Source organism: Parus major, chromosome 13, assembly GCF_001522545.3.
Source record: "Parus major isolate Abel chromosome 13, Parus_major1.1, whole genome shotgun sequence".
Lineage (NCBI taxonomy): Eukaryota > Metazoa > Chordata > Aves > Passeriformes > Paridae > Parus > Parus major.
Window position 1 is genome coordinate 1,331,096 of NC_031782.1, and position 27,230 is coordinate 1,358,325.

The window sequence follows — 27,230 nt, forward strand, 5'->3', positions numbered from 1 at the left end:
TGGCTCTGTTGCAGGTGGATTGCAGCGAGTACAAGAGGCTGGAGAGGGGGAGACCCATTTACTGCGAGAGGCTCTACCAGCCCTTCTGCGGCTCCGACGGCAAAACCTACAACAACAAATGTTCCTTCTGCAAGGCTGTGCTGTGAGTGCTCAGCTGCCAAGCTGAGGGGGGAAAAAGCTGGGATGTGTAACTTTCCTCTAAAAAAATCCTTTTTCTGTTTCTGCTGCATCTCTTCTGTATTTTTCTTTTTATTCTTGGATTTCTCAGCCTCCTTTGGACTGAATTCTTTTGGGATCCTCCCTCGTGGGGATCTCTGCTTATCTCAATTCTTACGATTCGAAGAAAACTCCCCACCTCGTTAGAATCTTGTTTCTCGTGTTTATTAAAAGGTGATCACAAAACTTAACAGGTCTCTCCAGGCTGGCTACACAAGGTTAATCTTTGCAATCTGGTACATTTCTTTCTTCTAATGGTACAAACAAGGCCTTGTGGCTCACTTTGTGTCTGATGCACAAAATGGCCCTGAAATACACAGTTCTTTTATCTTTATACCTATTTTTACCCAATTAACCATAGACATGTATATTATTTTTCTTAATGACCCAATGACCCATCACCTCTGTGCAGCACTGTGGCATTTTCTGTCCAATCACTCACTACTACCCAAAAACCTCCAGGAGAAGAACATGAAGAAGAAAGAAGAAGGGACAAGGGACAACACCCTAAATCCTTCTTCATCTTGTCTCCTCTTCTCTAACTTTTTCACCCAGTGATTTAAAAAAACTTTCTAATCTACAGCTTTTTTCATCTAACTTTAACATTTGTTTTCATGTATCACCGTGAAAACGTGCCCATGAATTTCATATTATACGAAATTCAGTGTTTTTCTAGATCTTATAACCAAGTATCAGAAACAAGGGCACACACTCTGTATTCCAGACTCCAACAGGATGGGCTGAAATGTCTGGCATTTCCACCCCACAAAAGTGCTGGGGTTTTTTAGGGTTTTTACTTCTCTGCTCCTTTTCTTTACCTTTATGTAATAATTGTTCCTCCCACTGATAATGTCCAACTGATCTAGAAAAACAAATAGTGGTGATATTGGGGTGAGGCCTATTCTGGCAGGAAGTATAAAATAAATGACCCAGATATTCAGGTCTGAACCTGCTATTCCAGCAGGAATTGTGAAGTTGGACACTAAAAAATTACTTGGATATTTGTGTGAGCAGCTCCCTATTCTGACAGGAAATGTAAAATAATAATAAATAAAAAACGACCCAAATACTTGTGTGAGCAGCTTGCAGCAGGCACTGTGAAGTTGGGCACTAAAAAATTTATTCCTATTTGTGTGAGGAACTTGCTGCAGGTACTGCAAGATTTAGTCACTATAAAATAACCCTGATATCTATGTGAGCAGCTTCCTATTCCAGCAGAAACTGCAAAGTTGGGTGAGGAAGGGTCCAATGAGCAACACAGGCCTGACAAAGCACCTGCACCCAGCTCAGGTCACCCAAAAATTCACAGTGGTGCTGGCAACATCTGGGGTTGATGGATAAAACACATAATTTTGCAAGGAAAGCTGTTTACAGAGCAGTGCCCTCCTTTCTGCTGTGAATGTTCATGGTTAGCAAAGGGGTTCAGAGGATTTTGGTGATTTTCTGTGTGCCATGTCCATTCCTTTCCTTGCAGGAGGAGCAGAGGAGCCCTGCACATGAAGCAGGTGGGAGCCTGCTGAGGGAGCTGTGCTGCCAGTGCTGAGAACAGCTCCACATTGCCTGGATTTCCTCCATCCTGCCCGTGCCAAAGCAGCCCGAGGAGAATTGCCAGCTCTGCTCTCACTGCTGCTTCTCTCTGCTCCAGAGCTGGGGTTGACACTCCTGTCCTCGCAGCAAAGCTTGACACGAGCATTTTGTTGGATATTTGTCTCCATGGCTGAAGTTCAAATCCTCTGACAGTGCCCCAAGTCTCTTCCCCTTGTTGATTAAATGTTTTCTTTCCTCTACCCAGATATTTTTTCCCAAAGGGTTCAGCTTTCCCTGGCAGTGCTCTGATTCTCCCAGTTTTGTAGCTGAATTTTAAATGTTTACTTTTCAGCCCTCTCTGTACAATTCTGGTTCCTGTATATTGTTCAGCTACCCAGTGTGCTTGTTTATTAAAATAAACCTTGACTCTTTTTAATTTTTGTCCATGGTGAACTTTCTAGATAATTTATTGCATTCATTACTAACAACTATTTCCCAAATTACAGAAAACTGTGGTGGAGCAGGGGCTGAGTCCAGAGGTAAAAATCCAAAAGCCTGAGATACAAAAGTTGTATCCCACTGTGTGGCCTCATACTGGAATTTACTCCCCAATCTGGCTCTTTATTTGCTTTAAATGAAACAAATCTGGTAAAATGTAAGACTTTAGAAGTCTGTTAAATTGTCATTTAAATATGAACATTCATTAATCTTTTCACTCCACAAATCCCAGACCCTAAAGAAATTTATGTCCTGCTCTTATATCCTCGTTATCTCCACTGTTAAACTAATTTGTGTCTTTTACTCAGTACATGGTCATGGGAATGTATTTTCCCAGGATAAAAATTGTGACTGAATGGGCTCCCAGAGGGAAAATTTTGGAAGAGCTGGACACAGACTAAATCCAGCCCTATCCTGAATTCTGTTTATCTGGAAACCAGGTCCCAGCAGTTAGGCTGGAGCAGGAATGAAAATGAGGAAGGTAAAAGTTCCTCGTGGCTCAGAGGCTTCCACCTAAAGAAGTTCCTTGAACAGATCACCTTGACTGAGAAAGATAAAGATGAGAAAACAAAGATCAAATTGAGAAAACAAAGGCAAACTCTGAGGTTTCCTCATGATGTCAGAAAATCCAGATTTGTGGATATTTGCTGCCTTCCAGCCTCAGGGGATATTCCCACCCTCTGCTTTGGTTTGTTGGGATATTTAATGGGCTGTGCCTGTGCACCAAACCTAAGACACCAAATTTTTCATGCAGCCCCAGGAGCGATTCAAAACCCTGCAAGTCAGAGGTCTAAACTCCATCCCTGCATTCCCCTGGGACTCAGTTTATCCCAGATAATTTCTGCCACGGGATTACTGAGCAGGAATTACAGGAGCAGCTGGAGAGCAGGACTTTCCCACATGGGTGCTTTTCCTCAGCTCAAAGCTGGCAGAGCACGGGAGAGGCACAGCAGCTCCTGCCACATACCAGAGCAGAGAACATCATTTGCAAATTGCTGCAAATGACTCCTGTAGAAAATGCTGAAGTGGCTGGACAGGCTGGACAGTCGAGTCTGTGGGATGGAGCAACCCCATGGAAATATGGGGAAGGGAAAATGAGCAGAGCCTGAGCTCGGATTCTGGAGGACAGAAAATAAAATATTGGTATGGAATAGGAAAACAAAACAGATCTTGCACTCAGGGAAGATTAGGGTACAAAACTCTGCACTGGAAAGGTACTTAAATACCACTGGTGTATCTTTACATCTGATGAATTTACATGTGGAGGACAAGGAAGGGTTTTCCTGAGGTCTTACAAAACATTTTCTTCATTCTAAGCCAAGAGGTCATGAAACCCCAGCCTGGAAATCATACAGTGGGATCTCTGCAAAAGAAAACACCAGTGCTGGAATAAAGCTGGCTAGGGTTAAAGCACAGCACCATTGTCAGCTGTGCTGCACCTGAGGGGGTTTGGGTACTCAGAGATGTTCTCTTTGAAGTTTTCATTTTGAAATGTTCAATTTTTGCTCCCTCTTGTGTAATTAATGTCTGGTTTGGTCATCAGGAGTGTCCAAGGGCAGCTTGGATGGAGCTCTGAGCAACCTGGGACAGTGGGAGCTGTCCCTGCCCATGGCAGGGGTGGGATGGGATCTCTGAGGTTCCTTCCAACCCAAACCTTTCCGTGATTATTGATCAGTTGGGATGGAAAACAGCCATTCCCTCAGAAGATAAAAGCTTAAAAGCATCTCTTAGGGACGCTGCTAAGCACTGAGTTTGTGGGGTGCAAAATTCTGGGTTTTTAAATGAAGGCATTAATTCCCTCAGGCCTTTTATTTTTGATTCAAGTAATACTTGTGTTAGAGAACCAAGACAATGAACCCCCCCTAAAATATAAAATATTATTATTTAAATATAAAATTTATTATAAAATACAAACGGTGTGTGTCCAAATAGCTTCCACCAGCTGTAAATGAGAAACAAGAAATGCAATGTGTTCTTTTATTTTGCAGCTGATCAAGACCAGAACAGAATTTTTATTATGACTCTTCAGCATCTCTGATTTCTGATTGTTTTCCTTTGGCTTTTAGTTCAGATATCCTTGAGTACCCCAAATTCCAATTTTTCCCACATATGGCAGTGGAGGGAGAAAGAAAGGGAAGAATCCAAAAACCTTCAAAGATTCACATACAACCTATGGGATAAATCACAGGGTTTCTGTTTAGGAACAAACGGGGTGGTTTGGTTTCTGTTGTCTGTCTTGTAACCACTTCACCATTCACATTCTCTGACTGGTTCAATGACACTTCAACCCCTAGGCCCTGCCCAAATTCCTTAATTCCATTTAGTGTCTCCTGTGTCCTTCAGGCGACCTTCTCTCACTGCCAGCCCCTGTGTCCCCTGCCTTGGGGTGAGGGAGGGCAGGACAAGCTCTGCTGGACCTGACTCTGCTCTTCCCACAGGAAGCCTCACTTGTTTCGTTTTTGGGTCATTTTTTTTGGAGGTTCTGCTGGTTTTGATGTTGTGTTGGTGTCATGGGTGATCTCTGAGGCCTTTTCCAACCTCAGAGATGCTCTTGACACATCCAAAATCCACAAGAATTTGTTATTTCTACCCTGACACAGAGCGTTGTGGATTCCTCTGGGATTACCACTGCTGAGTCTTTGCATGTTGTCATTCACAAAAAATAACTCACAAACAGTCTGCTGGGTGATGAACGAGCCTTGTTGCCCAATCCTTTGAGGTTTGCATGAAACATGACTTGAAAACGTTGAGGAAATCATGATTTCTGCTGGGATCTGCCCAAACACAGTGATTAAAACATGGCTTAAATACAGACCTGCAAATAGACATGGGAAGCAGCTGGCAGGCCTTTTGGGGCCAGGGTAAAGACTCTCCAGGAAAAATCACTTGGAAAGCTCCCAGAGAGCATCCAAAGGAGGAACACAAGGATGGGAAGGGTCTGGAGGGGCCATGGAGGAGCAGCTGAAGGCACTGGGATTGTTCAGCTGGAGGAGGCCGAGGGGGGATTTTTCAGGGTTTGCAGCTCCTGGGACAGGGACAGCAGCCAGGGAAGGGCTGGAGCTGGGCCAGGGGAGGTTTGGGTTGGATTTTGGGAAAGGTTCTTCCCCCAGAGGGTGCTGGCACTGCCCAGGCTCCCCAGGGAATGGTCCCGGCCCCGAGGCTGCCAGAGCTCCAGGAGAGCTTGGACAGCGCTCCAGGGATGGAGCTGGGATTGTTTGGAGAGTCTGTGCAGGGCCAGGAGCTGCCCTGGATGATCACAGAATCAAGGAATGGTTTGGGCTGGAAAGGCCTTTAAGCCCATGCCATCCCAGCCAGGACAGCTGGCAGATCCGAGGCTGCTCCACGCTCGCGTGTCCCTCCAGCTCGGCCCATCTGTGGCTGTAACTGCGCTCTGCCCGAACGCCCTCACCGCATCCCAGCCCTGCCGCGCTGCGCTGAGAACCGCAGCACCGGAGCCCCGAGAGCCCGGGCAGCCCTCAGAACCCTCGGAGCACTGAGAGCACTGAGAGCCCTGGGAGTCGTGGGAGCCCTGAGCGCCCGCCGGGCCGGGCCGGGCCGGGCCGGGCAGTGCCGCCTGAGGGTGGCGGCGGGGCCGGAAGCGGAAGCGGGCCCGGAGGCGGAAGCGGCGGCGCTGGCGGAAGGGGCCGCGCAGGAAGCGGGGCCGGGGCTCCCCCGCGGCCACAACCGGGGCGAGGGCGGCGAGGGGAGCGAGGGCAGGTGAGGGCAGCGAGGGCCGGGGGAGGACAGCGAGGGGACGGGGGCGCGGCTGGCTCGGTCCCCGGGGCGGCGGGGCGGGGAGCCGGAGGCTGCCGCTGCCTCCCGGCCCCGCGGGCTCGGGCCGGCACCGCTGTACAGGCCCCGCGGGCCCCCCCCTGTGAGAGAACGGCGGTGCCGGGGCTATGGGGAAACCCATTTTTCCTTCGCTTATCTCGGCACAAATCGGCTCGGCCTCGCGTTTTCCCCTCCGCTTCGGGAGCGCCCCTCTGTACCCCGCGCCTGCCGGGCCGGCCCTCGCTGCTCTCGCCGCGTTTTTCCACAATTTTCGTTTCTGCGGAGCCTCCCCGTGGTTTTTTAAGCTCTTTAAGGTCCGTGGGGTATTCACTCATCAAGAATAGAGCGTGTCGAGCTGTTGTTTCACGCCACGTTCACTGTCGGGAATTAATTGAGGTGGGGGCCGCAAAATCTCAGTTTGCTTTATTGAATATATAAAGCTTTCTTTTTGCCGTGGTTATTCGCTTTCTATTTTTAAACGGGGTCAGCTCGCTAATGTAGAATGAGGTGTCAGATCTGTGCTCATTAGCTCAAAATAACCCCAGGAGGAGCTTTTATTGTGCAGAAACTGCAGACTCATAGGGACAAATCCTTCTTCCCCCCTTCACGGCAGGGGCGGGTTGTGCTGGTTGGAATTGTGTCTTCCAGGATTTTTCCCTGCTTTGGTTGTTAATATTTTTGTTTCTCTTGCCTTTTGTGCCAGTCCTTTTGCCGTTCTCTTCCCTGCTGGATTGTACCCAGCGCATCGTGGCTGTGCCAGTCTGGAGGTTTTTAGCTTGTGTTGCAATCCTCTGCTCAAATGGAGCTATCCCAGGTGACTGGGAATCGATGTTTTCCCTGGAATTCAGTCTGTAAATAGTTCATTTTGGCCTGGATGAGGTTGATCACCCCAAACCGAGCCCTTCCAGCCTGCCCCAAAAAGAAAAACAAACACAGGGTCTTCACTCCTGGCTGGAGAATTCCCCCAATCCAGAGGAGCAGAGATCCATTTCCCCCCGCTCACAGGCACAAGGTGGGGATTTATTGTTTGAATATCCCCCTTCAAAATTAAATCACAGCAACATGCAGTTCCTAACTCAAAATGCACCCAGAAGGTGTGAAACCACGTGTTTTGCAATAATTAAATCACAGTGAAGCTGTCAATATTTAAAATTTTGGCATCATAGAGAGGCTGCAACGGAGGTTTTGCTGAAAGCTTTTCCAAAATCTGCCTTTCTTAACCAGTTGTTTTTCCTCAATCCCACTAAATTTCGGTATCCAACCTGTTAAACCCCGGTTCACTGAGCTAGTGATGCTTTGCCCCCCTCATTCTTGTTCTTGTGTTGGAATAAAATGAATCTTTGCCAGATACAGTGGTGAAAGGATCTCTCAGCATCGGTAGAAGGTGATTTCCTGTTAGCATTGAGTTCATCTTTGTTTCAGTTGATTATTTTGTGATAACTCTGGCTGTTTTTACCTGAGACATTGACACGTTGTGGTTGCAGTGCCCGTGTGGAGGGAGCAGAGGATCCTGCACGCTGCTTTCAAACAGAGACTTTCTATGGCTTTGATCTTTAACTCAGCAACCTGAATATTTTGCTTGGTGTTCTCAGCTGGAAGAGGAGCTGGTTTGAGGACTTCTAATGGGGCATTTTTGGAGAGGGATCGGCAGGAGCCCGTTTTTTAAAAAGGGAAAAGAAATAGTTTTCCTGCTGGACAGACTTTGGACTTTTATTTTGCACTGGAAAGTTGCTGTTGGTGCTGAGCTGGTGATCTCTGCACAGCTCCCCTGTGACTGTCTCGATCTCAGGGAGGGAGCTCTGAAGATTTTTTTATTCACAAAAAGAGCTGATCTTTTCTTAAACCTTTGGTGGTTTTTCTTCATCACTCCCTCAGCTGGGAGGGTCTGTCCGGTTTGCCTGATAATCCTCAGGTTTTGTCTGAGCCCTTCTGTCTAATCAAACCACAACTTGTTTTTTTGCAGCTTAGCTGCTGTTCCCTCCTCTGCTGTGTCCCTTTTGTGTTTCAGTTGCCCTGAATTTCATAACTCTGTGCCCGTTTCCTCCCAGCAGAGCTCGGTGCAGAGATGGGGCCCCGGCGGAAAACTGTGAAAGCGAGCGCGGTGAGCAGGGAAGGGGCAGAGTCTACCAAAGCTGAGGAGCCAAAAGATTACATGAACCAACTCTCTCATGAAGTGCTTTGCCACATCTTTCGGTGAGCAGCCTGGTAGAAATCAATTTGGTGCTTGTAATTTTGGAGTTCTTTGTTTTTCATCCAACTTTACCCATTTGTGACACAGTAAATGGTGGATGTACCATGAGTGGACTGGTGGATAAAAAGGGAGGGCAAATGGTTTATTCAGTTTCCAAAATTCATTTGGAAATTGAAGATTCATTTATGTGAGTGTCATGAATGTTAGAATGAAGAAGAAAGAAATAAGTGATTTAATTCTGTTATAAATACTGATTTTAGAGCAGAAATACACTTTGGGTAGGGCACAGTTGAGATGATTGTTTGGGAATTGTTGCATCTGCAGAAGGGATCTGGGATGAGGATGTGACCTCCCCTACAGCAAAGTCCTTCTGCCAGATATTCACTCAGTCCTATTATCCAAAACAAATGCCTCACCCACATATTCTTGGAAAACGTTGGAAAAAACATTTGGAAATTGAGTTCGCAGTATATGGTAGAAAAAGAAAGTAACTTAACCAAACTTGTTGAGGCAAATGGCTTGGTTAGCAGGGTTTGGGTTGGTTTAAATTAACTTTAAGGAAGGAATTGTTCCCTGTCAGGGTGGGGAGGCCCTGGATCCCTGGAAATGCCCCAGGCCAGGCTGGATGGGGCTGGGAGCACCTGGGACAGTGGGAGGTGTCTCTGCCATGGCAGGGGATGGCACTGGATGGGCTTTAAGGTGCCTTCCAACCCAAACATTCTGTGATTCTATGATTTACTCGAGAACCAAGTCATCTGTGCATTTAATATTTGTATGAATATTCCATATTGAGTGTCAGAAACTGCTGAGTCACTCTGCTTTAGCAAAACTGCGTTTACTGAGAGCGCGTCCTGATGATTCCGTGTGCACGGGCATCCTGCCGGCTTAGAAATGCCCCCATTGCTGCAGTCAGGCCGTGCTTTGGGACAGCTGCAGCTGTGCTGAAGCAGGGGCTGGTTTTGCTCTCCCCAGGTACCTGCCCTTGCAGGACATCATGTGCATGGAGTGCCTGTCAAGGAAGCTGAAGGAGGCCGTGACGCTGTACCTGCGCGTGGTCAAGGTGGTGGATCTGTGTGCGGGGCGTTGGTGGGAGTACATGCCCACAGGTGAGCCCCCTGCTGCTCCCTGCCACTCACCTGTGCACAGTAAACCTGCCTTTGCTTGCATCTTCCCTTCCTTTGCGTGGCTGCCTTGAGGAATGGCTTGCCAAGTTTCTGTCTGCTTGTAAATACAAATTTGGGGTGTTGCTGTATTAGGTCATAGGTTGGACTTGATGATCTCAAAGGTCTTTTCCAAGCCAGTTCATTCTGTGATTCTGTGACTGGGAGTGCTCTGTAGGCACCTGTCAATACAATCTGTGTTTGTCTGATTGTTGGAAGGGAGTTTATCCAGGGGTTATGCCATGAAGAGGCTGTTTGCATGCAGACAGCAAAAAATACAGTGGAGTGAAAGAGCAACTCATCTGCCAGCGTTTAACAATGTAAGGATAAGTTTGATGTCACACTTCGAGTCACCTGCAGATCAATAGATAAATTTGTCAATCTGGGTGAACCCTGTGAGTACCAGGATTTCTGTTGGGTTTACATTGCTCTGCTGGGATTTGGTGGGGAGCACAGCTAAAATGAGGGAATTCTGAAAATGAGAGGATTTGTAAATTGAGATTGACTGTGGCTGGTATTAAGCAGGTGTTTAGATCTAACCTAAAATTGGTGTAAATACAAGTAACTCACCCAGTTAAAATCCTTTTTATGTGCTTTCACTAGAATAAAATAAACTTTTGCTTTAAGAAACCTTCCTGTTTCTGTGAGAAATGTGAGCTGTGGTGAATAGTGAACTGAAATAAGGGATCCAGCTGGGATTTTTTTGAGCCATGGTGTTGATAAATGGAATTCCAGGAAAAATAGACCCACAAAGCTTCATGTGAGGAAGGAGAGAGTGAACCCTGCAGCCATGCAGCTCCTCTGAAGGAAACCTGTAGCAAGCCTGCAAAATTCAAGGCAGAGGAATATTTAGGTTATTATTTGTAGATTGTGGAAGTAAAAGAAAAGCTATTGCTTCACCAAGTGCATCTTTCCAACATCACAGAACTGCCACATAAAGAGAGAAGTGTGTTTGGCTTTCCCTTCACAGATGAGTGTCTGCTGCCACACCAATACCAAATGTGTTGTTGTTGTCTTAGGTTTCACTGATTCCAGCTTCCTAACGCTGCTGAGGAAGATGCCAGACATTGAACAACTTTATGGTCTTCATCCCAGGTATCTGGAAAGGCGCCGAGTCCGTGGCCACGAAGCTTTCAGCATTCCTGGAGTTTTAGAGGCTTTGCAGGCCTGTCCAAATTTGCTGGTGAGTGGCTGGGCCTGGGAGAGAACCTCCTTCAGCACTGTTAAATATTGTGGCAGGGACTCGGTGCTTCCAGGGCTTTGGTTTAGGCCTGGCTGCACAGGGAGGAGTTAATTGCGACCCTGTTTGCTAATGAGAGCTATTTTTAGTTGCACCACTGGAAATCCCAGGTGCTCCTAAGCCCAGGGAGGAATTAAATCTCTGATCCCTCTGCTTTTAAAAAGACAAGTCTTGCTAGAAATGAAAAGTGAAATAATGTTGCATTCTGTAGTTTACGTGGTTAAGAGGATGTTGTTGTTGAACTGCTGTTAGAGCATTTGCTTTGCTTCCTTTTATCCAGGGTGTTGAGACCTCTCATTTAGAGCTGGTGGAAGCTATTTGGACATACATGCCCCAAGTCCACATTTTAGGGAAGTTTCGTAATCGTAATGGTGCTTTTCCAATTCCTCCTGAGAACAAGCTGAAAATTCCTATAGGAGCTAAAATTCAGACTTTGCACTTAGTAGGTGAGTGTGGTTGTGCTGAAGGCTTCAACAAAGGTGGATGGATTTAAAGGCTTTGAAACTCTGCAGATTTGTAATTCTTTGGAGGAGAGGGAGTTTGGGCTGTGGCACCTTGGAGATCTTAGTTGGATATTTGATAGCAGGTGCAGAGGGCAAGTTCTAAAGAATTACTGACAGACCAAGGTGAAGAACTTGTGTTCCAAGTGTTCACATCTTTTCTCACTTGCCACAAAGCACAGAAAAGCTTCCTTTTGAAAGCCAGGAATTTGTCATGCAGTGGATTGGTTTAAAGCTTGTTTAAAATGTTTGTTTGTTTTGTTTATGTATTATTAGGGGTGAATGTCCCTGAGATTCCTTGTATCCCAATGCTGAGGCACCTTTATTTGAAGTGGGTGAGACTCACCAAACCACAGCCTTTTAAAGATTTCCTTTGTATCAGCTTGCGTGCTTTTGTCATGAGGAACTGTGCTGGTAAGAGGGATTCTTCCTGTCTGAAGGGGATGGTAGAGCATGGAGGAAATCTGGTTCTGTTAAAGTCTTGGAATTCCACATTCTGAGAGCAGCCCTTGTTTGATTTGTGGTGTTGGACAGAAACCTCTCCCTGTGCTGTCCCTTACTTGGTGCTGTGTGGTTCTGTTGACTTCCTGCTCTAGAGGGATATGTGTGGGTGTGTTTTAGTTCTTCCATGGGGTAATTCAGGGAGAAGTGAACAATCTGCTCTGTCTTTCTGGCCTTGTTGTGTGCAGGACCCACAAACTCTCTGAAGTACGTTCCCCTGGTGACAGGCCTGGCTTCTGCCAGGAATCTGGAGCACTTGGAACTGGTCCGTGTTCCATTTCTTGGAGGGCTTATCCAGCACGTGGTAGAAGACAGCTGGAGATCAGGTGGGAAATTCCTAATCCCTCGTATTTAAATAAAAATAAATAAATACATTCAAGCTTTAGCAAATTCTGGGGTTTTTTTGTCTGGAGCATATTCTTTTTTGAGTGTTTGGAACTATGGTTGTAGTGCTAAATATGCTCTGTATTGGGTATACTTTTGATATTCTAACTGCAATTAGCTCTAAATGAGCTGCATTTGTTGATGAGCAGAACCAGGATTGGAGGAGTTGGGTGCAAATATTTGTTTTCTTGATTTGCTAAAAAAGGTGAAGACAACACTGGTGAAAATGTGTAGGACTGAAAGCTGTGATGTGAGGCTGAAGTGTAAGAAGGTGTTCTTTATTTGCCAGGTGGTTTCAGGAATTTGCACACTATAGTTCTGGGAGCTTGCAAGAATGCACTTGAAGTGGATCTTGGCTACCTCATCATAACTGCTGCACGAAGGTACCTCCCTTCAGATCTCTCTTTGCTTCTCCTTTTTCAAACTAAATGTCTTAGAAATGACATCCAAGGGACAGAGCCACGGCTGCAGGATCATGTCCAGGGAGGCTCCAGTTACTGGTGACCGACATGAGAATTCAATGAGATGAGCTTCTGCTTGGATAAGCTCAGGAAACCATTTATTCACCACAGGAGCAAACTCAGCTTAACTCCAGAGACAGAGAGCTCTGAACAGAGGCAGGGTGGTAGGTTTTGTGGGACAGAACCAGGTAAGATCAGGGTCTAATAAGGACAGAGCAAGGGAGAAACCTCAGGGGCTCAAACCCAGTCAAAACACCCTGGGCTGCCACCCCACGAGGGTCTGGGGTGGGACAGTTCTTACAGGGCACATCCCTCGAGACAGAGGGATGGAAGTTTGGAATTTATTCTTCTCCAGCTTCAAAGCCACGCCTCTCACTTTAACAATGCTTATCTGAAATTAAATCTTTTTCTCCCTGGGCAGAGGCACCTCACAAACACCATCAAAGTTTAAAGAATACACATATAAACCTTGCATAATTAGAGTGTTCTGTGATTAAAATAATTGCAAATACTCTCTGAGTCCTGCCAGATTCTCTATTTTATTAGAACAAAGCCCCTTCTTGAGTGTTTTGTGTGTTTTGGGCTGATTTTTGATAGGAGCAATTCTGAATTCCCCGCAGGTTGCACGAAGTGCGGATCCAGCCTTCCTTGACCAAAGATGGTGTTTTTTCTGCTTTGAAGATGGCTGAACTGGAATTCCCACAGTTTGAAACTCTTCACCTAGGCTACGTTGATGAGTTTTTACTACAGTGTATGACACTTTTTATATCCATAAAAAACCTAAGGATTACAGAGATTGCTGTGTTTTCAATCAAGTTCCCAGTGATTAATAAGAATATTAATGTTGCATGTATTGAGGCTGCTGATCTACAGCCAAATCTGGTTTTCCTCACTCCCTGAGACTGGGAAAGCTGAGCTTTATTAAAGGAATTATCTGATCAATAAGGAGTTAGAAAATCCTGCTATAAAAGGCAAATTTACTGCTGTGTCTGCTCCTCTCTTTCATAGGTAAAATGACGAGTACGGACTTGGTGAGGTACGGCTTGGCTGATGTGGTTGAAAATCCAGGAATTATTACAGATATTGGTATGAAAGCTGTAAATGAAGTTTTTTCTTTCATCAAGTATCTGGTCATTTACAACTGCCCACATCTACATAACCCAAATAATTGGATCACAGGTATTGCACACCTTTGAAATTTCAGAGCTATTATATGAATTTCTGTGCTAAACCAGAATTTCTCTGCTCTAGTACTGCTTGTTCTGTTGTTAGTAAGTACAGTAGATGATGCTTGCTTTGGGGCCATGGTGGTGCTGGGAGCAGGATGGAGATCCAGAGGATGCTGCTCTCAGATCTGAAAAGAGGGGGTAATGAACAAGGAGTGAGGTGGGAATCCCTCAGGAAAGGCTTCTCTTGTGTTCCCAGACCACTCGAGGTGGACCCGCCTGGTTGACCTGACCCTGGTGAGATGCCACGCCATCAAGCTGGACTCTTTCAGTCAGTTCATCGAGTTACTGCCAAGCTTGGAGTTTATTTCTCTGGACCAGATGTTCAGAGAGCCTCCAAAGGTAAATTCCAGGGAATGGTTTGGCTTTTTCTCATTGCCAGGATTTTTACTTGTTTCCATTGCATTGGCAACCCGGTGTGCTCCAGCTGCTGTGCATTCTTCTCAAAGTTGTCATTAATTGAAGAGATTGGTAATGAATTACTTTGGTTTGCAGTTGCTTTTAGCATGGTGTGCTGCTTCTGCAAATGGGAGCAGAGGCAAGGAATGAACATGTGGCCAAAAAATAAAACTCACTGATTCTATCAAAAGTAAACCAGTGATTCTCTCAAGATCTCTGCTCATACCTCACTGTGCTGCTGCTTTTTATATTGGTTTTTTCCTCTTAGGCCTCTCTTTTCAATACTAAGAGGTTTTTATGATTTTTTGCTGGGTGAAATGGGGGTAGTGTTTCCCTTTTGAAGTGCTTTCAAATAGTAGTAATTGTATTTCTTCACGTTTTCCCCTGCCAGACTGTAACACAAATCCTTGTGTTACACAAGCTTGGAAAGCTTCTGGCAGGCAATGGGAAGTGTAAAACCTGCTTCCTTTGGTCATTAATGGTGCCTCGAGGCTGCTGTGTGCTGAGAAGACTCTGATATGCTGTTTGTATTTATGTCATGATCCCACAGCAAATTAATAGATTAACACAATTAATAGATTAAAATGAAGTGCTTTGATGACTTCCCCCTTCATTAGGAGTTTAACAGTGTGAGTTCTGGGTTGCCAGCCTGCAAGGGGATGCAGATGGACCTTGCAGTCAGGGAATCTGAGGGACAGTTTCCCTGTTAGTGTTGTGCTGTCCCAGACAATTCCAGCAGAGTGGTTTTCCTGTTGCCTTTAGGGAATGTTGGGATACTGAGTCCATGTTTTCAAATCTGAATTTCTGCTCTTTGTTTCCAGGGCTGTGCTCGCGTGGGCCTAAGTGCAGGCACAGGAATTGGGGTCTCCTCTGCCCTGGTGAGCAATCAGAACTCCAACAATGACAATGACAACAACAACAACCACCAGAACAACAACAACAACCCCAACATCCACCACAACAACCACCAGCACCCCAACGAGCAGAACGAGGAGAACGAGCTGCGCCAGGAGGGCCCTGCTGAGGAGCAGCAGATTGGGGCTGAGGGTAATCCTGGAATCCTGGGGGAGCTTTTGGGGGGGGATTTTATCTGCTTTCCCACTCACATGGGTTCCTGGTGAAGATAGGAATATGTAATGAAAGCTTGTTGCTGTTTCAGCTCCTGGTGTGGAGCTTTAATCTTTGCTGAGCGAACTAAACCCCAAAAGTTAGGCTGGGCTTTGGCTACAGAGAGGTAGAGCAAATCTGTGAGAGATTTTGTGCAGCCCAGAGGCTCACCAAGGGAATCAAGGCAGTTATTATTTATTTCTCATGGGTGTTGGAGGGCTCTGTTCATTCTGGCTCCTGTTCCTGACCTCCTGTTCCCCTTTGCAGCCCTGAATGAGATGGAGGAGGTGGCACAGGAGGAAGGGGAAGCTGCTGGCCAGGGCCAGGACGAGCTGCCAGCTCCCAGCCAGGCTGTTGTTCCCATGGAGGTGGATGAGGAGCAAGCAGGTAACTGGGTTTGGGAAGAAATCCCCTCTTGGTATCTCTGAGGGATTCATTTTCCACTGTAAAGTCTGGTTTTAGATGTTTTGCTTCAGCTGGGATGTCTGATTTTGAATAATGATGTCAGCACAGGTTAGTGCTGTGATGGAATTTATTTTGTGTCACAGCCCAGAGCTTTCTTTGCATATGCAGGGAAATACCTTCAGCTTAAAGCCTGATTTTTGTGCTCAGTATAATAAAAGTCAGAAGGCCTGAATGAACTTGTCCTGTTGCTCTGTTGGTGTTTGTGGCCTTAGTTCTTCCATTGCAGCACTTGGGTTGTTTTTGCTTTCTCTCAAGCCAGCACAACTCGTTCCAGTGTTAATTTAATTTGTATTAGTGACACAAGGCAGTCATGATTTATTTTTTGCCACTTTTTGCAAATATATAATATTACTTTGCAAATATATAATATACATAATTTTGTGCTGAATATCCCAACAACATGAAGTAACACTGCATTGTGACACTCTTCCCCTTCCAAACCAGAATGTTTTAATGCTGAAATGCAGAATTTTGCTCTTCTCCCATTTAGATTTCAGTGAGGGACCCACAGAATGGGCAGCTAAATTAACTCCATTTAATTCCTTACCAGTTTTTCAAGCAGTGCAAAAACCTTTTCAGCCCTTTAATCCATGCTTGGTTGATACATGAAATGTTGATTTTCTCCTTCTCAGGACCAAGTGGAATTCAACCTGTTGTAAAAGCGACTCCTATTACCATCCATGATTCGGACAGTGAGGATGAGGAGGAAAACATGGGCACTTCCAGAGCCTGCATCTCCAACAGCATTGCACAGAGTTACTCAGATGGGGAAGAGAAGGGCAGGGATCCAGTGGAAACCAGAGAGCCTTCAGGTGTGTTCCCTGAAGTTCAGGGAACTTTTCCCTGTGGGTCAGGTTCATTTCTAGCTTAGTTTGGAATGTAGAATGAAGGTGCAAGGATGTGTTTTGAGCTCCAGTCACAGATCTCACGCAGAAACACAAATAGTGGGGCTGCACTGATCAGGAACCTGCAGCTCCTCTTCAGGATTCTCAAGTGGACAGAATTTATCAAGCCTGTGAGCCCACAGTGTGGATGTCAGCTCTGGTTTCAGGGAGGAAAGAATCTGTTTGGAAAGAATTTGCATCAACTTTTGCACTTGCCAGTATTTGGGATCTGGGGCTTGGGTAGTGTAATGAGCTGAGAGGATTAAGACAGAGATTCAGGAGGAATTCCTGCATGGAAAGGGGGCTCAGGCCTTGGCAGGGGAGGTTTGGATCCCCATCCCTGGAGGTGTCCAGGAAAGGGCTGGACGTGGCACTCGGTGCTCTGGGCTGGGGACAAGGTGGGGATGGGGCACAGCTGGGGCTGGATAGGCTGGGAGGGCTTTTCCCACCCCAGGGATCCTGGGATTAAGTTCTGTTTTGATTTGTGTGGGTTTTTATTCACTGTGAGCTGAGACTGCTGCTCCTGCTGGCAGCACTGCCCAGACCCAGGAGGGGGAGCTGAGGGCTGCTGCTGAAAGGTGAACTTCAGTCCTGTCTCTGTTCCTGTTTGAGTCTTCATATTTAAGAAAACAGAAGCCTCTCTAGATTAGATATTAGAAAAACAAATGCCCCCTGGCACAGGTGCCCAGAGAAGCTGTGGCTGCCCCTGGACCCCTGGAAGTGGCCCAGGCCAGGCTGGATGGGGCTGGGAGCTCCTGGGACAGTGGAAGGTGTCCCTGCCGTGGCAGGGGTGGCACTGGATGAGGTGTAAGGTCCTTCCAACCCAAACTATTCCAAATTCCTTGATTCTCTTAGCAGTGTGTCTTTCATATTGTTGTGTCTGTGTGAACAGGGACAATTTGGTATTTTTGTGAGGCAAACCTTCACACCAGCACATCACTCCAAAAAACAGCTGTAAGATGTTAGAAAGATGCAGCAACAGCTACAACTACTACTAATTCCCATTCCTGGGGAGATTGTCCTTGTCCTCTGGGCTGCCCTGTGTAACACTCAGGTTTATTTGAGGTTCCTCACTGTTGTCCCTCCCTTGGCTCCCGCAGTGAGCGGCAAAGGCAAGACTCCCCTGCGGAAGAGATGCAGCACCAGCCATGGGAGCCAGGCCAAGCAGTTCCCCGTGGAGGAGAGCAGCTGTGAGAAGGGCTGCCAGGTGACCAGTGAGCAGATCAAAGCTGACATGAAAGCAGCCAGTGACATGCCTGAGAGGAGCAAGAGCAAGGATTCCTACGGCAGCACCGCCCCGGCATCCACGGCAACACCCGGCTCCTGCAGTGCTGCTTCTCCCAGTCCTGACTGTGCCCAGGCAGCCCAGAGCCACTCTGCTGACAGCAGCCCAGCAGCTGGGGAGGAGTCCAGGCAGTGTGGCTGCTCTCCTTGCAGGAGGGATGGATCCAGCGAGAGGGAGCCCGAGGAGAGCTCCGTTTGTTCCCGGTGCTCCTCCAAGGCCGCGCAGCACAGGACGAGCGGGGGGTGTGATGGGGAGAGCCCCTCCACGAGTGGAGCCTGCAGGGACGGGCCAGACTTTGCACTTAGGACACTGCCAGACTGTGGGGCTGCAGGAGAGCCTGGGGATGACAGGACTAGTGGGAGTGCCTGTGGGGCTGGCAGCCAGGAGCAGAGCACGCAGCCCCCGGGCTGGGAGCTGGACTGCAAGGAGGAGTATCCACGGAGACCCCTGACCAGGGCCAGGAGCAGACTGTCCCACGTGCCTCTGGTGTCAGAGCCAGGTAGGATTTACACACAGAGTAAAGCCTGAGTACGTGCAGTGCTGCCACCAGACAGCTCTGAGCAGCTGCAGCTCCCCCAGGGAGCTCTGATGTGCAGGGATTTAAACCTGAGTGGTGTGAAAGGGTCAGATGGAACAGAGGTGTGCATCACCAAGTAAAATCAGGCTTTTCTAAAAGCACCACTGACTTTTTCCTCCCTGCAGCTCTTTCTGTTTGTGTTCTCTGTACATCCTAGCCAGTATTTGCTTTACTCCTTTGAAAAGCAAATGCAATTTTTTGGTAGCTCTGCCTGCCTGTGAAGGCTGTGATTCATTGAAACAGAAGTTGTCTCTCCATTGAAATCCTCCCTGCAAAGGCAGCAGCTACACTTAGATCTGAACAAGAAAGCAAAGGTTACAACTGGTGCTTTATCAACCAATAAAGTCCTAATTACAATTGAGCCAGGCTTTTGGACCTGACCTGGGTTCTCCTTCCAAGTGTTTAAGGCAGAGTGATCAAACTTACTGAAAATTGTCTTTTTATTAAACATCTTCATGCTTTACATTATTGTTTTGTTCATCTGACATAGAATAAAGGGCTGGAATGAAGGGAGAAAACAACACATGTGAGAGGGGAACTTGCTGTTTCTTTCCAATATACTTGGTTTCCAAAATAATCATCCTGGTCTGGCACAACCTCATATATCCAGGATTCTTTGCTGGGAATATCTGGCAGGTAAAATGAAACTGAAAGATGAAATGTGCTGCTTACACAACTGAGTGTTGGAGGTAGGGAAGATTGAGGGCAAATTCCTGCCTCTGTTAACATGGAATGATTCAAACACTTCATATCCTGGTGTTTATCCAGATTATTTAATGCTCCCAAGTGTTAACAAAACCTAAATCTCCTCAGATGTTCTGCAGGTAGATGAAGTTCACTTTTCAAGATTTGCTATTAAATTTAAAATGTCCAGTTTCTACCTTAGGACCAGTAATTAATTGGAGATCTTTGTGCACATGCCATATGTTTTAATAAAGAAAGCTTAGTTTTAGAGAAATAATTTCTCTTTTCTATCTGTTAATGACAGAAAATTAATTCTAGGGATTTTTTTTCCTCTTCCTGTTGGAAATAATGCTTGTGATGGTTTCTTTTCAAAGACTCATCTGTTAAATCAAGCAGGAATTTGAGGTCCCTGGTGGAGCTTGGGAACATTAAAGGATTTTGTACCTGGGCATCTTTGCTATATTAGGAAAAACTTGGTGACAGTTACAAAGAACAGATTTTCCAGAAGTTTGAGATAATTTCTACTATTTAAACATTAAAGCTATTTTGGGTCTTGTATTTGTCAAGGATGTTCTGTTTCCTGCAGAGATTCAAGTGTAACCTAACCATGAATTTTTTCTTTCCCTGGCTCCACATCTTTCTGTGGTGTAGGTTCAGCATTCCTGGGTTTTCACCTATAAATTATTTATTGGGAATATTTCTGAGCACAAAGCTGACAGTGGTGTTTGAGCAAGGAGAGCTTTGCTTTGGAGCCAGGCAGGTGTTTGGATTTACCTGTGTGGGAAGAGTTGTCATGGGCTGTTCTCAGCTGTCCTGACACAAAGCAGAGGAAAGATTTTTCCATCTTTTTGTTTCCAGAAGTAGCAAAGCCAAAGCCAAGGCAAACCACCAAGAGGAAAAGGACAGCTGACAAATCCACCAGTACCAGTGACCCTGTGATTGAGGATGATCATGTTCAGGTAAGGGCTGTTCCTTCACTCCCTGCAGCATTATCACCTGTTGGGAACTGAAGCTGTATTATATTAATTGATATCCTCCTGTATCTTGGAAAATTTGATTTATTTTTTCTTTCATTTTTACCCTTTCATACATTTTTAAATTTTTTTTTTTCCCAGGTACTGACTTTGAAGTCCAAAAACCTTGTAGGAATCACATTGACCAACTGTGGAATAACAGATTTGGTGCTGAAAGACTGCCCCAAAATGATGTTCATCCATGGTATGTGCTTCATGCCACTGCTGCCTCCTCCCTCTGGCATTGCTGGAAATTCCTGAAAGAATTCAAGTCAGGCCACTGCTCATTTTGTATTCATCAGCTGCATTGCTGTTGAATTAGAACTCCAAATATTGCTGCTTCCCACTTTGAATGGTTCTTATAACAGCTTTAATAAAGATTAATATCTGAAAATCAACAGCTGAAATGATTTGACAATTAGGGAGATGAGATGTTTATTGAAGAGTGGTAATAGAGTAATTAGGAGTTGATGAAATGAGTTTGAGTACCTTGTTTTTCTCTCGTTTCTTCATTCTCCCATAGGTTTTTTAGCTGACAGGATGATACTTTTGCTCCTTGACATGATAAAAATCTGTTTGCAGTGCTGGCACTTAGGTTGCATTAGTTTCATGTGCCAGGGTGTGACTGCTCCTGGATTGGGTCATTTTTTGTTCTCTGCACCATCTAAATGAAGATTTTTTTCTTCTGATATCAGATCTGTCTGCTTAGCAGAAAAAAAGGAATTATTTCTTTATTCCAGAATACTTAGAACACACATTGATTTTGAAGGAAATTTGGATTACATGAGCAGGATTTTATTTTCCATTATGTGGCTCCCCAATCCTCCGTGTTTGAGCTGATTCTGGAAGTTGTGGCAGCCCACAGACCATTTCAGTGAAAGGAAACAGAGGAAGAAAAAGGTTATTAAATGAAATTTGACATGGCCTTTTAAAAGGCCACTTCTAACAAGGTTACAGCTGAAAAGTCTGATGATAATATGGAAAAAATGAAGAGCTGGGCTCTATCTGATATATTTATGTAATCTTTTGGTACTTATATTGCTTGTTTGCCTTCTTTTGAACCTGCCAGCCTGGAAATTCTCTGACAGAAGGCTCCTGAGATCTTTTATTTCCTTTTAATACTTGGATTTGCTCTTTTCCAGCTACAAGGTGCCGTGTGTTGAAGCACCTGAAGGTGGAGAACGCCCCCGTTGTGAATCGCTTTGACTACGCCCAGTGCAAGAAGCTGAACATGGATCAGGTCCTGGACCAGATCCTCAGGATGCCCCCAGAGAGGAACAGGATCATTTACCTTCGTCCCATGCAGCAGGTACAGAACCAGCCTGGATTCTCTGGGAACACAGCTGGAGCTCTGCCTGGGGGGTTTGCAGTTGAGGCAGGGAATGTTACCACAGCACAACTCTGAAATTTGGTGGTTTAGAGCCCAGCAAGGCTTTTATTGCAGAATCTGCTACTTGGACTTGAAGATACTCTGATAGATGAAATATTACAATTCACTATCTCCAGTATTCATTGCATTAGAGGATATTGTAAACTAGAATGCATTGAATTAATTTCAAACTGAATAACTCAGAAGAAGAACCTGGGTGCTCCTTGTAGCTGTGTGTGAGCAGAGGGATCTGAAATCCTGAACCCACATCCTGTGAGGCTGAGGAGCAGCAGAGTTTGGGATACTGGAGGCTCCTGATGCTGAAGGAGGACACTGGTGGGACTGGGAGCCACCCTCTCCTCCCAGGCTGTGTAGGAGCTGGAAGCAGGGACATTTAGGGAGTGGTGTAAATCATCTGATGAAGATTTATGAGGGTTTCATTTAAGATCTGGAAGATTGGCAATGTTTGATTTTATTCCTCTGTGGTGCTGCTCCTCTCCTGCTTTCCTGTCTTGGTTTCCCAACAAGGGAAGGTTGATTGTACATAAAATCCATAAAATTAGCTTTGCTTTGAAACCACATCTCTTAAAGGTGGTAAAAATACTAGATGGGAATAAAACCCCAAATCACTGATCCCTTCCTCATAACAAAAATTCCGGGGAATGAATGTAGTTTTAGACCATTCTGTAATTTTATGGAGTTCATTTCCACATTGGAGTTGGGAAAGACATCAGAAATCAGACATTTCCCATCCAGTTCCAGCACTCAAGAAGATAAATTGGCAAAGCTACACTGGAGAAATTTCACTCCTCTCAGTCCTGTATTTATTTGTGTTGTTAAAATCCTCTCTCACTGCCGAGTTTTCCGGGGATTCGCTCGATATCTGTTTGCTCTTGACTCTGCAACCCCTTCCCAGTGTTTGTGGTGCTCACAAGTCTTTGTCCCCAGGTGGACACGCTGACTCTGGAGCAGAAGATCTTCAGTGGCCCCTACCCCTACCACATCTGCATCATCCACGAGTTCAGCAACCCCCCCAACGTGCGCAACAAGGTGCGGGTGCGCAGCTGGATGGACACCATAGCCAACATCAACCAGTGAGTACTGAGCACAGCCAGGGAGCCCTGGCCATCCCCTCCAGGGACTCTGCCAAGTGTCCTGGAGCAGCTGCAGCTCCAGATTGCTCTATTCTGTCACCCAAATTAAATTAAAAAACAAAAAAAATATCAGTTTGGTTACTACTGAAGGCTGAATTCTGCAGTGTAAATTCAGTGTCATTAAAATCAGTTTTAGTATAAAACAGACTGTAAACCCATATGGAAACTCCTATAAATTTTCCAGCAATAACCATCACATTCATCCAGCAATAATGCAGTTGTACATTGTTGGGATAGTTGGGAACTATCTTCAAAGCTGAAAACAAGTTATTTTTAAAAGAGTGATTTGCTTCAAGAGATAGTGTTGGTTTCTGTGGAAGGTGATGTTTGATCAGTACCAGCTCCTGAAAATTCCCAGCAGCAGGGAATTGTGTCCAATGGATCTCATCCAGCAGTTCTGAACCTGTCCCTGTTGGCTGTCCAAAGTGAAGGGATGGATGCTGAGTTGATGTGAAGGTCTTGGGGCAGTTTTTCCATGGATTCAGGCTCATTAAAGGGAAGGTTGTGCATTAGGATTTCTGATTTGGTTTTTCTCCCTCCCACCTCCCCATTTCCTGGCTGTAACCTCTCCCTCCTTCTCCCCAGAGAGCTGATTAAATACGAGTTCTTCCCTGAGGCCACCAGGACTGAAGAGGACCTGAAGAAGTACCCCAAGTACCCCTGGGGCAGAGACATTTACACCCTGGAAGGTGAGAGTTGGTGGGGAGCTGAGGGCTCCTGCTCAGCCTCTTGCTAAGAGGAGCAGCTCTGCATCATCACCAGAGAAGTGGAGAATGTTCCTTGTGAGGAAAGTGGGGGACTCAGCTCAGTGGGGGAATCAAGTGAGGAGATGCTGTGTGCTGATCAGTGATTTGCAGGGTGCTGGTGCTGCAGGGGTGGTGTTTTCCTCTCTGTCCCTCTCCCAGGCATTGTGGATGGTGCTCCTTATTCCATGATCACTGACTTCCCCTGGCTGAGGTCCCTGAGGACAGCAGAGCCCAACAGCTACGCCAGATACGACTTTGAGGATGATGAGAGGAGTGAGTAACCTGCTTGGCTTCTTCACAGAACTTGAATCCCTTTCTTTTTTCAGTTTTCCACTCCTTGGGCTGGTTTTGGTAGATCTGTTGTTAAGGTAGGCTGGAGAGAAGTCAAAAAACTCACAGGAATTTGATATAAAAGTTAAAAACTGAACTTGTAAACTCTGGAACAGAGATGATGTGGGTTAGAATTTCTTGTAGATGTGGCTCTTTCTATTTAGGAACTTGTCTGCTAAGATATGATGGTAGGCAGTGCCTGGGGCTCAATTAAAAACCTTGCTCAGTAGCAGAGAAAAATATGTTCTCCCATTACTTAATTAGGAACATTCTGGAATCTTCGTTAGAGGTATTTTTAATTGATCCTGATTTGGATATTCTTATCCAGCTCCGGTTTAGGAATCTCAAGAGGATGAGGAAGAGATTTTTAAATTTTTTAAATTTTTTTTACTATGCCTTTCTCTGGTTTTATTTTTTAATTTCTTTTTAAAATTTTATTTTGGAATGATGTAATTTAATTTTATTTTGGCTTGACTTGATGCTTGTAGTTCAATATGAAGGTTTAAGAGTCAGGATGTTAAAAGAGTCATGGTGTTAAAGCCATCAAAATTTAGGAGAACTCTGCTGCTTTAACTTTAATTGCTGCTGCTTATAAAGCATTCAAGTGATGGATAACCTGGAATTATGTCAGGGAGAGGGTTTCTGATGCTCTGGGATTCATTTCACTCCCAGACATTTGGACATGAGCACTGGGAGAGCTTTGAGGAAGGCAGGAGAGAACATTCCTTAAAGGTGGAATTTAAGGAATCAAGGGTGGCTTTTTCCCTTTGCCTCTTTTGCCAAGTCTGAACGCAAAACCAGCCTGGCTGGGGAATATTTTTGAGAGGAACATCCCCTTTTCCTTGCTGTCTTTCCCCAGCCACCATCTACGCCCCGAGGAGGAAGGGGCAGCTCTCAGCTGACATCTGCATGGAGACCATCGGCGAGGAGATCTCGGAGCTGCGCCAGGTCAGGAAAGGGGTGTTCCAGAGGGTCGTGGCCATCTTCATCCACTACTGTGATGTCAATGGGGAGCCTGTGGAGGATGACTACATCTGAGGGGTGCCCCCCAACCTGCCCTCCCTCCCCCTGGCACTGCTGGCCAAGAAAAAGCAGGATTTATTTTTATTTTTTTTTTCCAAATGCAAAGCATTTCCCACCAAGGCACCCTCGGCTCTCCCTGTGGCCAGGAGGATGTAGTTAAATGTAAAATGGAAAGTACAAATTGTATACTAAGAGTTGTACATAGAGGAAACAAAAAACAAAAACGAGACTTCCTAATACTGAGACTTTATTTCATATGTTTATACAATTTAATTTAAGATCCATTTTAATGAAGGCCAATAATTGGGAATGGGGAAGAAGATTTGAACTTTTCAGCCCGTACAATTCATAGCAGTATTTTCTTTTCTCCTTCTAAACAACAACTCCATTTGCTGTGTTCAAAAAGAGTCATCAGAGTCTCTTTTAATCTGTGCCTTTTTCTTGAGCATTTAAGAGTCCAGTCTGAGTAAACCTGTTGAGCACAATCTTGGTGTCTTGTGTGCATTTCTGGAAGGGTCAGAATATTCTCCAGCTGTTGCAAAGAAGGCCAGAAGCAGAAAAAAAAAAAAAATAAAGTAGAGAATTTGGTGATCTGTGGTAGTTTCTAGAGGTATTCAACCCATTTTTGGGGGCAAAGGAAGCCCCCATGTTTAGCACCTTGGAAACAGAATGTTCTCAAGCATTTTGTACTGTTAGATTTCATTTTCGTGGTGTATTTGACTCTGTACTATGGAAATCAAGTTGCTGATTGTTGGTTCCACCCTCTGAACACAAACCTGCCCATTCTAGCTGGCTGGAAGCTGAGAGCTTTCCCTTCAGGCAGGCAGAAAAGGGGATGTGGAGCTGCCTGGTGGCTGTGGCAGCGCAGGCTCCGTGTTGTGACACAGCCAGGGCTGGCTTGTGCTCACTCCTGGCTGCACATCTTCCACATGGTCAGTAAAAACTGCTGCTATTTGCCCCAAAACATGTGTGTGTTGTGTATTGAAAGGTGCTCCCGGTGCCCACAGGCTTTGGTGGGGATTTGCTGCCAGTGCAGGTGTAAAATTCACATTTTGGTGTTGCCCTCACAGGGTGCCTGGGGCTGGCAAAGGCCAATTCCCAGCTCTGGAAGTGGCTGCTTGAATTCCCAGCTCTGGCCTGGTCTCTCATCCATGCTTGTTTAAAATTGGTGTTACCAGCCTAGAAAATGACACTTCCTGAGGTAAAAGCTGTACAGTTTAGACCATTTTATCCAATTTTGTTCATCATCCTGATGGTGATTCTCTGAATTTGGGGTAAATGTGGTTAATGGGAATTTCCATCATGTTTAGCTCTGTAAAACTGAGGTAAAGCTGCTCCACACAGCAAAGCCAGTGTTGGTTTTCTCTGCCTCTCTGTGGGAATTCTTGGGTTAATGTGAAAGTAGGAATCCATGGATAAGAGGAAGAGAATGGTGCCTAAAGGGAGCATTTCCTCAGCCTTGCTCTGTGCTGACTGGAGGTGGAGCACTAAACACCAGAGAATGTGAATGTTACTAAATTTGCTTTAATGCAGGATCACAGTCAATGGTTTATTATAACTCTTGTATTTAATTAACCGTAGATAATGTATTCAATGATATTCAGCCAAAACAATTGTGACCCTTTCTAGAAGTGTTTCAAGTCCTCTGAATCATTGATTCTGTCAGATTTACCATTTTAGTCCAGAAAATGTTACTGAGTTTCTGGAGTATTGCACCACTTCTCCAGCTGGTATCTCCTCACTCCAGCCTTTTGCAGAAGTATTTACACAAATAAAGTGTTTGTTTATATTCAGTATCTCTGGAATGAATTGATCCTTGCAGTAATTTTCACCTCTGAAATGTGACACCCGTTTTTCACCAGTGCCTCGATCCCCTGTGTCCATCTCCTGAGGGCTGGGGGAGGATCTGCCAGGGATTTGATCTTTTGGGTCTCAGCTTCCTCCTCTCTCTCCATTTCGTGGCTGTTTCAGGCACTTTTATTCACTCACCATGGCAAGGGAGGGTTTCCCAGATGTTTCTGTGCCAGGTTTCTGTTCCCTCTGTGCCTGGAGCTTGGCAGGAGGAGCAGCTGCTGTCCCTGCAGGCGAGGGGACAGTGATCCTGCTCTTCCTGCAGCACAGGGAATTCCAGCTGCACCTCTCAGCTCTGGGGGGACAAGCTGGGATCCACTCACACCCCCTGAAAACGGGAATATTCACATCTGGGTACCAGGGGAAGCTTGGCTGGAGTTCAAAGCTGGCAAACATTTAACCTGCAAAGTAAGGAAATGATAAAGGAAGCTGTGATTGCATCACCTCTGTGCCCTGCTTCCCTCCTAGATGTGGCTTTGGGGAAAACATCAAACAGGAATTTCTTCCCTGGGTCAGCTCTGACTCAGCAGCAGCGGGTAAGCAAAATCTTGGTTGGATTTCTGTCCCTCTGTGCACAGTCACTGAGGAGAAATGAGCACTTCAGGTCCAGGTCAGCTGCAAAAGGCGGGTGGGGATCCCACTGATGGGGAAGTGAGTCCCAGATGACT

At 45.7% G+C, this 27,230-nt stretch overlaps 1 protein-coding gene and 1 long non-coding RNA gene across 6 annotated transcripts; one reads left to right on the plus strand and one right to left on the minus strand.

Annotated features, from left to right (window-relative positions):
• Positions 1-4,204: 4,204 nt before the first annotated feature.
• LOC117245110 lies at positions 4,205-5,332 on the minus strand. The gene is made up of 2 exons (XR_004499343.1): positions 4,913-5,332; positions 4,205-4,411 (listed from the first exon to the last, which is right to left on the minus strand). It is a non-coding gene; the product is annotated as an uncharacterized LOC117245110 (long non-coding RNA).
• A 521-nt stretch (positions 5,333-5,853) lies between these two features.
• On the plus strand, positions 5,854-26,507 carry FBXO38 (F-box protein 38). Of its 5 annotated transcripts, none has more exons than XM_015641888.2 (22): positions 5,854-5,958; positions 8,064-8,205; positions 9,176-9,309; positions 10,383-10,546; positions 10,884-11,049; positions 11,380-11,517; positions 11,793-11,930; positions 12,278-12,371; positions 13,070-13,200; positions 13,458-13,628; positions 13,875-14,017; positions 14,896-15,121; positions 15,449-15,568; positions 16,279-16,458; positions 17,631-18,314; positions 19,935-20,035; positions 20,192-20,294; positions 21,232-21,398; positions 22,407-22,552; positions 23,198-23,301; positions 23,518-23,631; positions 24,548-26,507. In XM_015641888.2, the coding sequence occupies exons 2-22, from the start codon at positions 8,078-8,080 to the stop codon at positions 24,724-24,726; spliced, it is 3,531 nt and encodes a 1,176-aa protein (XP_015497374.1). In that variant the 5' UTR covers positions 5,854-5,958; positions 8,064-8,077; the 3' UTR covers positions 24,727-26,507. The 5 variants fall into 5 exon arrangements, with proteins under 5 accessions (XP_015497374.1, XP_015497376.1, XP_015497375.1 ...); XM_015641890.2 differs by having other exon boundaries at positions 5,893-5,958; positions 8,061-8,205; XM_015641889.2 differs by lacking the exon at positions 5,854-5,958 and adding an exon at positions 6,174-6,408.
• Positions 26,508-27,230: the final 723 nt, after the last annotated feature.

Coding starts and splice junctions, on each gene's coding strand:
- FBXO38 (XM_015641888.2), top strand. CDS start 8,078: ATGGGGCCCCGGCGGAAAACTGTGAAAGCGAGCGCGGTGAGCAGGGAA. Junction 13,629..13,874: donor CCCAAATAATTGGATCACAG/GTATTGCACACC, acceptor TTGTGTTCCCAG/ACCACTCGAGGTGGACCCGC. Junction 20,036..20,191: donor TTGAGGATGATCATGTTCAG/GTAAGGGCTGTT, acceptor TTTTTTTCCCAG/GTACTGACTTTGAAGTCCAA.